The sequence below is a fragment of the Cebus imitator genome, unplaced genomic scaffold, assembly GCF_001604975.1.
Source record: "Cebus imitator isolate Cc_AM_T3 unplaced genomic scaffold, Cebus_imitator-1.0 Scaffold658, whole genome shotgun sequence".
Taxonomy (NCBI): domain Eukaryota; kingdom Metazoa; phylum Chordata; class Mammalia; order Primates; family Cebidae; genus Cebus; species Cebus imitator.
In genome coordinates, this window is record NW_016107973.1 from 687898 (window position 1) to 700110 (window position 12213).

At 40.7% G+C, this 12213-nt stretch overlaps 1 protein-coding gene across 1 annotated transcript; it reads right to left on the bottom strand.

Moving 5' to 3' along the window:
- Positions 1-850: 850 nt before the first annotated feature.
- TCEAL5 (transcription elongation factor A like 5) lies at positions 851-3993 on the bottom strand. The gene is made up of 3 exons (XM_017518078.2): positions 3795-3993; positions 2408-2475; positions 851-1750 (listed from the first exon to the last, which is right to left on the bottom strand). The coding sequence occupies exon 3, from the start codon at positions 1721-1723 to the stop codon at positions 1103-1105; it is 621 nt and encodes a 206-aa protein (XP_017373567.1). The 5' UTR covers positions 1724-1750; positions 2408-2475; positions 3795-3993; the 3' UTR covers positions 851-1102.
- Between the last annotated feature and the right edge of the window lie 8220 nt (positions 3994-12213).

Below are 12213 nucleotides of genomic sequence, written 5' to 3' on the forward strand. Positions count from 1 at the left end.
ATGAAGCATTTTTCCCCACATTTCATGTCAGTATTAACGTAACTGTAAAGAGAGAAGAGGGCCATTCTCCACAATTCAGAAAGGAACCTATTGGGGATTCAATTCACCAGGGACTTCAGGTGAATCTAAAAGGCTTTGTTACCTTGAAAACTCTAGCTCACCAGCAACAATGGGGGCCTTAGAGGGTACAGGACCCTGGAGAGGGGTCACAATACCCAACAGATGTGAAATTACCCAGGGGAAAGTGGCACCTCCCTCTCAGCTTCCTGTATCTATTTGTAGGCACAGGTGAGACCTCCCTCAGCAACACTCCCCACCCTCAACATCTGTCTGACCTGGTACTGCTAGTGCAGGGGAGCAGGCAGGAGCCAGCCTAACATAGGCCACAGGCTCGTGTCACATCTGATCTACTCCACGGCCCTGGGAGGTAAGTTTTAGCCCCATTTCACACAAGGCTGTCTCTTACAGCAATGAATCTATAGTAACTACCAGGTTGATTCCTCCGGCTTCAAGTCCCAGGGGTAATGTGAGTTTTATCTATCATTTTGTGTTCTGACAGAAAGAATTAAGTGTCTCCACTACCTTCATATGCTGAATGAATAGTTCTTTTGATTGCCTAGTATTTATTGTTTTCCTATCTTGTTTACCTTCTATTACTTCCTTTATAACAAAAATAACCTGTGTTTTTAGATTTTAAAAAGTGCAGATGAGAAAAAGAATAATTTCCAGTCCCACCACACAAAGAAAATCATTATTTCTCTTTGGTCTACTCAATTGCATAGTGTCCCCCATGTAAGGATGTATTATGTAAACATATATATCTTTTTCAGAAATGGACTGATACTGTATATGTGGTTCTGAAAACTCTTTTTTATTGTTATTTTACAATGTACCATGAACATTTATTCCATGCACATGGGTGAAAATCCTCTACTAAAAGACAGAGCACTGTAGGTAGGTCAAAAGTCTGCTGGTAACAAGTGTGACAGCTAAAGGAAAGTATCAGCTTAAGGTTAAAGCACATAGCCCGGCAAATGCCTGCCAGGGAAAGCAGGTCTGGCAATATTCCCATCAGAGAAATCAGAATTAAAGGCCAAAGACATTAAACATATGGGACATCTTCGAAGTCTTTCTGGCCCCTACCTCCACCTCTCATTCCCCTGACACCCCGTTGGCCCCTTGGGGCGAATGGATCCTGTACATCTCTTTGCATCCAATGAAAACCACCCATTTTCTGTTTCTTCCTTAGCTCCTCCTGAGCCCTTGATACATCTCCACATTCTCTCATCATCTCCTCACTGCTCAGATGCCTTCCCTGTAAGTCCTCCTGAGAGTCCTTGGGGGAATCGTCCGTTCCCCTGTCCGTTTTTCTTTTTGCTTTCCGGGGCACATAATCTTCAGCCGGGCGCTTTTCGGCGGCCCGCGGCTGACTCTCTGGCTTTGCCTGGGAGGCTGGCTTGCCCTCGCCTTGTGTCTTGCCCTCACCTTTGGACTTGCCCTGCTTTTCCTGGCTTCCCTCATCTTCCAGTTGTCCCTCATCACCTGGCTCTCCCTCATCCTCTCGCTTTCCCTCGCATTCTGTCTTCCCCTCCACATCCGGCTTTTCTTCCTCGTCTGACTTTCCTTCCTCTTCTGTACTTTCCTCATCTTCAGGCTTTCCCTCACTTTCTAGGTTTCTTTCATTTTCTGGCTTTCCTTCATGTTCTTTGCAGAGCTTTTCCATGTTGAGATGTTCCCTTCTTTGCCTTTCCTAGGAGACAAAAGGAAGAATAGGATACTGAGGGTTTTGGAGGTTAAACACAGGTCCTAATAGTCCTTATTGTTCTTGACTTAGGGTTTTCCTGACCCTATCCCATCTTCCAGGTGCACTCCCACCTTTACATTCCTTCCTTTCCTTTACACTTACACATATTCCCTTATAGAAACTTACACAGATGTTTCTCCCTACATTTAAGGAGAGTGTGCTGAGCAATGCGTAGGAGCATATTGGTCCCTAAACTTTGCTCTGGCCTTGGCTATGCCTGCTCATACCAATTTTAACTGGGTAGTTCCAATTTACACTGACCTGTAGGAATCCTAGGCAGTTTTCTTCTTTTTCCCCTTGCCTGCAATTTTGAGACTTGTAAAACTGCAGAAAGAACAGAACCATAGCCAGTTCTCAGATTTCAGGGCTACTCTTCTTTCCTCCAGGGGCATCACAGATGCTACACATCCATTCTTTTACTTTCTTATTTTCCCCTCTATTCTCACTAGCCATACATCACCATATTCCCTTAGGGTCTTGACAGCAGTCATGTATTCTGAAACTGCAAGAGGGAGGATTGGAGGAGGGGCGGTGGGCAGTGGACTCTCCAACTTCTGCTCTGGCTTAAGTCACTCCTACTCCCAAGGGTCCTCTCCCACTGACCTGCACTGATACTGCAGGTCTTTCCTTTTCTTATCTGGGTTAGCGTCCACAACCACAGACCGGAAGACCTGCAGAGACAAAAAACAGGTGGTTGAAAGAGAAACTGAGAAAGTGAATGACTGGTAACTCGGACACTGGTTCTTTGAGACCCTATTTGTCAAAACTTTCCCAGCCTTTATCAATTCCTTGCCCTTTCCCTTGCTTTCTCTGATTCCCCCTCCAAAGCTCCTTCTTAAGAGCCTCCATTGTTCTACTTCTGGGAAATAGGCAAGAAAGATGATTTCCAAACCGTTTCTATGTTTCTGAATCTTCCTCCCAAATTTTTATCTCACTTTTCTGGCACAAAAATGAGTGGGGTTTCAGATAAGGATGTTCCAAAGACAGAGTGTTCTGGTGCACTCAGATCTCTACATTCCAAATCCCTCACCTCAGGGTATTCAAAGAGCAGAGCCCACCACTTCTCTGAAAATGGTGATGACAGAGACAGGGGGCAGGGCAGAAATGTCCAAAACACTCCTGCCACCTCCTCCCTCCCCACATACACAGAAAGTCCACATTTTTCTGTAATGCAAAAGACAAATTATTTCCAAACTCAGTAACATTTTTGGTCTTCCTGCTACCTCATTTCAATCCTCCCTGGTTCAGAAGCCACTCCTCCTAGATAAGGAGCTGATCCCCAGATCAAACCTCTGTCTCCCTTTTTCTACAGCACCTCCTTACCCTGACCCCCTTAGCCCACCATTTCCGGCTCCAAAATGGAGGGAGGATGGAGAAAAGACACCAGGAACTCAGGCATGGACCCGTTGCAGGGTCCGCCCTCCGCAGCTCGGGGTCACTGACTGCGCCCGCCTCCCGCTGCCCTGCAGGGATCAGGCCGCTTTCTTGCTGTTTTGTCGCTGTCCTCTTCCCCGGTCCTCCTCCTCCTCCATCAGTCATCGCCAGGTCCCCCGCTTCCTAGGAGTTCCCAACTGGTACCCAATTCTCAACCCTTGACCTCTCTTGAGTTCCGCTCCCACCTCCCCGCCGCGCACCAAGCCCTCCATTTCTTGCACCAAATGGGTGAGCATCGGGAAAGGAGTAAAGACGATCCAGTCCTGGACCCGCTCCGGTCTTTGCCCTCTGACATCCCGACCACAGGGATCCACGCGCGGCGATGGGTTCGTAGCCATCTCTGGGAAATGACTCTTTCTCACATTTCCTTCTGCCAGAAGCCTGCACTTCTCCAGGTAAATAAGAGCCGGTACGAATACCTCTTGCCCAACACAAAAAAATTTCTGCGCCAAAATGAATAGGGGTGGAATGGGGCGGTATCTAGAAAGCAGATCTGATCCTCTGTAGCCTGTGACAATTACCATCCCTACCTCAGGGGTCCCCAGCTTGTACCGACCTGCAGGGCTGTAGGGCAGTTGCCTTCTCTGTCTCTCAGTCTGAAGTCTGTCTGCCTTCCTCCACGGAAACAGGGATCTGGTACCTGGAGGAGAGGGACTTCTGCACACGTCGGCTTCTGACCACGTGAGAAAAACGTCACCAGTGGGCTCGGGTCCCTAGTTCCCCTCCCACCCGCAGAAAGTGCGTCAGGAGCCAGCCCACTTCTTCCCTTCACTAGTCTCTCCGTCTGAGCTCCCCGCGCTCCCCCGCCCCCCACAGCCCTCTTTCTCGCCCCACGGCATGGGGCCCTTTGGTCTTTGCTAATCCCAGAGGTCAAATGTGGACCTTTCTCTGTGTAGTGTGTATTTATTCTTCTGTGGTTATCAGGGAGGGGCTGCACTTTCTTCTACAGCTATTGGCCGCTGATACATCTAGGAGGATTTTTTTTTTCTTTCTCTCCTTTTATCCGAAGGCACCTACTTGATCTAATTCTACACGCAGCCACTGATGTTCATTCTGCCCGTGGACCAGATCTTCTCATAATGGGTATAAGGTGGATTGTCAAGTAGGGATACAAGTAGTTAAAATAGGGATTTTATTTCTTTAAATATGTTTTTCAGTCTTATTTAATTCACTCCCCTCAGCATGGGTTATTCTTACAAGCACAAAATTAAATAACGCTATTTCATTTAGGAGAAAGTGTTTAAAAGAGAGAAAAACGTAAAATAACTCAAAATTTTCTACTCAGAAGAGAGACCGAATTAAGTTCATAATATTAACTTTTGCCACATACACAAGGAATTCAATTGGCAGCAAATAAAGTGTACATTCAAAAAATTTTCATAAATAGCTGGTTCTCTCATGTTCTATTTAAAATACACACACACACACACACACACACACACGCACACTTAATGTTCCCAAACAATTACCAAGGGATAAATAGACTCCCTGGAATCTGATGGTTGACAGAAAATTGAAAATTTTCACTTTAAAAAATTTGGCCCATGGCTATTTTCATTCAAAGGTTTAGCTCTAGGCAAAGGGAAGAGCTGTGAGACCAAGGCAGCAGATGTGATGGATGCACAAATGGTCCTATCCTCCCTGCCCTGCCAAGATCAGGGGAAGGTGTTGTCCTCCACCCCCTCTCATATTCCAGAATTTCTCATCACCTGCATTCAGGCACATGACTCTGTTGCTCACTCCAAGAATATACCTGGACAGGTGACCAAGGTGGTGATATGAGTAAATGACTTCGGCTCCTTCCCTACTCCCTCCCCCTAATTCCCACAGGGATAACCAAGCCCCAGCAGAGTGAAGCGCTGTTCATGCCACTAGAAAACCAGAACAAATCTATTCTAGACTCTTGCAGCTAAGAGTGTTCATGAGGCCTGAAGAAGTGATTGCTGGGGGAGAGTCCCCTGCCTGCTCTCTGCCCTTATTCACAGTGCCTACCACCCCCAAACTCTGTGTCTTCCAGGAACCCAGAGGCAGTCTGGCCTTGATGCAGGGTTGCTGCCTGCCAGTCCATACTAACCTATGACTGTCTCAGCAAATTTAGACCAGTGTCTGCCATGCAGTCCATATTGACCTAGACCAAATATTCCCAACTGATGAAGTCTGTGGGCCACCTGAAATGGTATGCAGAATTGCATATGTTTAGGAAGTAGTGGAGTATGTACACTCTTGTGAGAAGAAGCTCTGTACCCTGGGAACCTGAATAATATTTTGTTCTATGTGCACACCCCATTCTGTTTATCCATCATATGTTGATGGATATTTGGGTCGTTTTCACCTTTTAGCTGTTGTAAATAATGCTGCCGTAAACAATCACTTGTAAGTTTTCGTGTGGATGTATGTTTTTATTTTATATAAGCAAGTTGACATCATGAAAAAGAGGAAACCATAAGGTAAGGACAGAAAGAAGAAACAACTTGAGAAAGAGATGGGAAGGGAAAGGGACAAATAGCAGCTGAGCCATGTTAAAGACAGTTCATCTATTCCTTGGGTTCAGGCATTATTAACCTATGAATCCCCTAAAATTATGTTCAAAATTGTGTGTGTGTGTGTGTGTGTGTGTGTGTGTGTGTGTGTGTGTGGTGGTGGTTTCACTCTGTTGTCCGGGCTGGAGTTCAGTGGTGCAATCGTAGTTCGCTGTAGCCTTGAACTCCTGGGCTCAAGGGATCTTCTAGTTTCAGCCTTTGGAGTAACTGGGACTACAGGTGCACGCCACCACTCCCAGCTAATTTCTGTAAATTTTTGTACACATGGGACCTCCCTACATTGCCCAGGATGGTCTCTAACTCTTGACCTCAAGTAAGCTCCCCACCTCAGCCTCCTGAAGCACTGTGATTACAGGCATGAGCCACCGCACCCAGACTGGATATATACATTTTTATTGTACGTGCACATTTGCTGAGAAAAGGGTCCATTGCTCTCATTAGATGTTCAAAGGGGTACGTAATATTAAAAAGATGAAGGCCATTGACCTAAAGAATATACTTCTGTATACATTTTTTCAAATCGTGCTATCTTTATTCTCTTTTTTAAAGAGAAATTCACATAACATAGAATTAACCATTTTAAACAGTATAATTCAGTGACATGTATAGTACACTCAAAATATTGTATAACCATCACCTCTATTTAGTTCCAAAACAGTTTCATCAACCTGAAAAGAGACCCCATACCCATTAAGCAGTCATTCTTAATTCCCCTTTTCCCCTAGTCCGTAGCAATGACTCATCTGCTTTCTGTCTTTATGAATTTACCTATTCTAGATATTTCCTATAAATGGAATTGTACAATATGTGACTTGTTGTGTCTGGCCTCTTTCACTTAGCATAATATTTTCAAGGTTCATCTACGTTGTATCATGTGCAATACTTCATTCTTTTTTGTGGATTAATATTATATGCATACCACATTTTGTTTATTCATTTATCTGTTGATGGATATTTGGATTGTTTTTGCCTTTTGGTTGTGGTGAATAATGCTGCCATAAACAATTATGTATAAGCTTTTGTGTGGGTGTATGTCTTTATTTCTCTTGCATATATAGCTAGGACTGTAATCGTTGGTTCATATGGTAATTCTCTGTTTACATTTTTGAGGAACCACCAAACTGTTCCACAGTAGCTGTAACATTTTGCATTCCTACCACCAAGGTTCCAATTTTACCATATCTTTGCAAACAATTGCTAATCTCTATTTTTTATATTTATCATCCTAGTGGGAGAAAAGTGGTTTTGATTTGCGTTTTCTTAATGACCCATTATATTGAGTATCTTTTCTTGGGTTTGTTGGATATTCATATATCTCCTTTGGAGAAATATCTATTCAAGTGCTTTGCCAATTTTTATTTTTTACCTTTTATGTTAGGTTTGGGGACACATGTGCAGGTTTGTTTCATAGGCAAATTACATGTCACAGGGGTTTGGTATACAGATTATTTCATCAGCCAAATAATAATCATAGTACCTAATATGTAGTTTTTTAATCCTCATCCTCCTCTCACCCTCCACCCTCAATAGGTCCCAGTGTCTGTTGTTCCCTTTTTTGTGTTCATGAGTTCTCATCATTTAGTTCCCACTTGTGAGAACATGTGGTATTTGGTTTTCTGTTCCTGCATTAGTTTGCTGAGGATAATAGCCCTCAGCTCCAACCATATTCCTGCAAAAGACATGATCTCATTCTTTTTTATGGTTGCACAGTATTCCAGGGGTATATGTACCACATTTTCTTTATCCAATCTGTCATTGATGGGCATCTAGGTTGATTCCATGTCTTTGCTATTGTGAATAGTGCTCCAGTAAACATTAGGGTGCATGTGCGTTTGTGGTAGAATGATTTATATTCCTCTGAGTACATACCCAGTAATGGAATTGCTGGGTCAAATGGTAGTTCTGTTTTTAGTTCTTTGAGGAATTGACACACCGCTTTCCACAATGGTCGAACTAACTTATACTCCCACCTACAGTGTCTAAGTGTTTCCTTTTCTCCGTAACCTTGCTAGCATCTATTATTTTTGACTTTTTATTAATAGCCATTCTGACTACTGTGAGATGGTATCTTATTGTGGTTTTAATTTGCATTTCTCTAATCAGTGATATTGAGCTTTTTTTTCATATACTCATAGGCCATATGTATGTCTTCTTTTGAAAAATGTCTGTTCATGTCCTTTGCCCACTTTTTAATGGGGTTGTTTTTCTCATGTAAATTTGTTTAAGTTCCTTATAGATGCTCAATATTAGATCTTTGTCAGATGCATAGTTTGCAAATATTTTCTCCCATTCTGTAGGTTGTCAGTTTACTCTGTTGATAGTTTCTTTTGCCATACACAAGCCCTTACGTTTAATTAAATTTTGTTTGTCAATTTTTGCTTTTGATGCAATTGCTTTTGACATATTTGTCATGAAACCTTTGCACATTCCTATGTCCATGATGGTGTTGTCTAGGTTGTCTTCCAGGGTTTTTATAGTTTTGGGTTTTACATTTAAGTCTTTAATCCGTCTTGAGTTGATTTTTGTATATGGTGTAAGGAAGCGGGGATCCAGTCTCAACCTTCTACATAATTCTTGCCCATTTTTAAATTAGGGTGTTTGGCTTTTTGTTGTTGAGTTGTAAGAGTTCTTTATACATTCTGGATATTAGTTCCATATCAGATATATGGTTTGTAAATATTTCCTCCCATTCTATAAGCTCTCTTTCACTTTCTTAATAGTGTCCTTTTTTGCACAAAGGTTTTTCATTTTGAAGAAGTCCAATGTATCTATTTTTCTCCAGTTGTTCATGGTTTTGGTGTCATATCTAAAAATCCATTACCAAATCCAAGGTCATGAAGATTTACCCGCTTGCTTTCTTCTAAGGGTTTCATAGTTTTAGCTCTTGCATTTAGATCTTTGATTCATTTTGAGTTAATTATTGTATATGGTGTAATTTAGTGTTGTTTTATAAGATTTTAAGATTATTTTGATGGCAAGACACAACATACAGTCACTTGGAAAAATGGAGGCAGAACTTTTATTACTTATGGCTCCAAACTAGAGAAGGCTACCAGGCAAGGCCACACGGGGGTTGCATCTGGGTAACAGCAAATTGGAGCTGTAAGGAGTAGCTTACTTATGGCAAGTGGGTGGAATTAGTTAGGTTTTACTGCCTCCTTGGCTAATTTCAGTAATTTCTCAGGCTCCAGGGTATAAGGGCTGTCCCTAGCTGTCTATACCTGGCCCCTAGGTGGTTAGAGCTGATTTGAAGTGGCCCAGAGCATGAACACCTGATAAAGGAAGTGGTTAGAGTAAGGAGTTAATCAACATCCCAAGAAGAGGAACTCATAGGCCTCTAACCAGTACCTCAACAATGGGCCACGACAGCATTAATACAAAAAATACATTACAATTTATTCCTTGATGTCTTGCCATCCATTTTGAGTTCAATTATTTGGGGCATTTGAGTGGCCTGAAGTGTAGATGAGATGTTCAGAGATTAGCACAAAAGTTGCCCTAAACAGCTTCTAAAACATTTTATTATGAGAGTAAAAATGAGGGAAATATGTGGAAGTATACAAAGTTTTTGTCAGCCAGTTATAATCAAGTCCCCTATTTATATGGTATTAGGCAAGAAAATAGATCTGAAATTTTCAGGATCCCTAACAACATCTTCAGTGGCATTGTAAAGTGTGCTTTAAGCATAAATTATATATATTTTATTATAACAATATTTTGGTGTATTAATTAGGTCAAGGTGACAGGGCCAGTAATATTTTTGTAGGTTATGAACTAATAGTTTAGAAAAATATATGTAAAGTTTAGTGGTATTTGTTTGTAACCAAATAAAAGGCACAAATGGTCGTGGTTGAAGATGTAGAGCAGAAGGTAGTGATAGAAAGTTGGACGGTGAAGGCCCGGTGAGGTGACTTCTGTCATAATCTCAGCATTTTGGGGGGCTAAGGCAGGAGGATCACTTGAGGCCAGGAGTTCAAGACCAGCCTGGGCAACATAGCAAGACAACATCTCTACAAAATTTTTAAAAACTGTACTGAATTCCTTTGTCAGTTCCAGAAGCCTTTTGGCAGAATCTTTTGGGTTTTCTATGTATAGAATCACATCTATGGCAAAAAGAGATAGTTTGACTTCTTGTTTTCCTATTTGGATACTGTTTATTTCTTTCTCCTGCCTGATTGCTCTGGCTAGGACTTCCAGTATTATGTTAAATAGGAGTGGTGAAAGTGAGCATACTTATCTTGGTCCAGTTCCCAAAGGGAATAGTTCCAGCTTTTGCCCATTCAGTATGATTTTCTTTGCTCACTTTTAAATTAGATTGCTTGCTTTTTTTGTTGTTGTTTGGTTGTAGGAGTTCTTCATATATTCTGGATATTAACCCTTTATCAGATATAAGATTTGTAAATATTTTCTTATTTTGTGCATTGCCTTTATGCCGTGTTGATAGTCTCCTTTAATGCACAAATGTTTTTAATTTTAGAGAAGTCAAATTTATCTATTTTTTGTTGTTACCTGCACTTTGGGTGGCATATCCAAGAAATCATTGCCAAATTTAATGCCATGAAGTTTTTCCCCTGTATTTCCTTTTAAGAGTTCTACAATTTTAGCTCTTACATTTAGTTCTTTGATTCATTTTGAGTTATTTTTGTATATGGTATAAGACAATGGTCCAACTTCATGTTTTCTCATGTAGATATTTAGAGGTTTCTCTCCTCCCTCCACCCCACCCAGCGTGCACATGAAGAAGAGGTCCTGTAAGCACACAGCAAGAAGGCAGCCGTCTGCAACACAAAGCAAGAACCCTCACCAAACACCAAGCTTGTTTGCACCTTGATGTTGGACTTCCAGTCTTCAGAACTGTAAGAAAATACGTTTCTATTGTTTAGGCCACCCAGTCCATGGTATTTTGTTATAGTAGCCCAAGCAGACAAATACAGTAGCTTTGTAGCAAGTTTTGAAACCAGGAAGTGTAAGACTTCCAACTTTGTTCTTTCTCAAGATTATTTTGATTACTCAGATCCTTTTAGATTGATTCTATATTAATTTTAGGAAAGATGATTCTATTTCTTTAAAAAGTGTTTGATTTTTGGTAGCGATTGCACTGAATCTGTATATTATTTTGAGTAGTATTTACATCCTAACAGTATTAAAATATTAAGTCTTCCAATCCATTAGCATGAGACATCTCTCCATTTATTTATGTCTTTAATTTTAAAGCAATATTTTGTATTTTTCATTGTACAAGTCTTTCACCTATTTGGTTAAGTTTATTCCTACATATTTTATGCTTTCTGATGCTATTGTAAGTGCAATTGTTTTTTTTAAATTTCTTTTTAGACTTCTTTTTGTCATTATATAGAAATATAACTGAATTTGGGGGATGTTGATTTTATAATCTGGAAATTTCCTGAATTCATTTATTAGTTATAAGAGTTTTACGTGAAATCTTTAGGGTTTTCTACACATAGGATCATGTCATCTGTGAACAGAGAGAATTCTAGTTCCTTCTTTCCAGTTTGGATGACTTTTACTTTTTTGTCTTGCCTAATTGCTCAGGCTAGAACTTTCATTATTATATTGAATAGAACTCACAAAATCAGTCATCCTTCTCTTCTTCCCCGTCTTAGAAGAAAAGTCTTAAGTCTTTCATTATTGAGTATGATATTTACTGTGGGATTTTAATATATGGTCTTTATTTTGTTGAGGTAGTTTCCTTCTATTCCTAGTGTCTTAGTCATTTTGTGTTGCTATAAAGGAATGCCTGATGCTGAGTAACTTATAAAGAAAAGAAGTTTATTTAGCTCATAGTTCTGCAGTTTGCACAAGAAGAATGGTGCCAGCATTTGCTTCTGGTGAAAGGCCTCTGGCTGTTTACACTCATGGTAGAAGGGGAAGGGAAGTCAATATGTGCAGAGGTCACATGGTAAGAGAGAGAAAGTAAGAGAAAAGGGAGGATAGTGGTGCCAGGCTTTTAAACAACTGGTTCTCATGGGAACTAACAGAGCAAGAACTCATTCATTACTGAGGACAGCACCAAGCCATTCATGAGGGATCTACTCCTTACTCAAACACTTCCTATTAGGTTCCAACTCCAACAACACTTGGAATCAAGTGAGATTTAATGGGGTCAAGGAAACCAAACTATATCACCTAGTGTGTTAAATTAAAAAAAAAATCAAGAATACGTGTTGAATTTTGTCAAATGCTTCTCCTGTATGAATTTAGATGATTATGTGTTTTTTCCTTCATTCTATTAATATGATTTACTACATCAATTTGTTTTCATATGTTCAACAATCCTTGGACCACAGAATAAAGCCCATGTTGTTATAGTGTGTAATCCTTTTAATATGCTACTTAATTTGATTCACTAGTATTTTGTTGAGTATTATTGAATCAATATTCATATGGGATATTGGTATGTATTTTTCTTTTCTT

Bases quoted from the DNA above. Each gene is read 5' to 3' on its own strand.
- TCEAL5 (XM_017518078.2), bottom strand. From the start codon at position 1,723: ATGGAAAAGCTCTGCAAAGAACATGAAGGAAAGCCAGAAAATGAAAGA.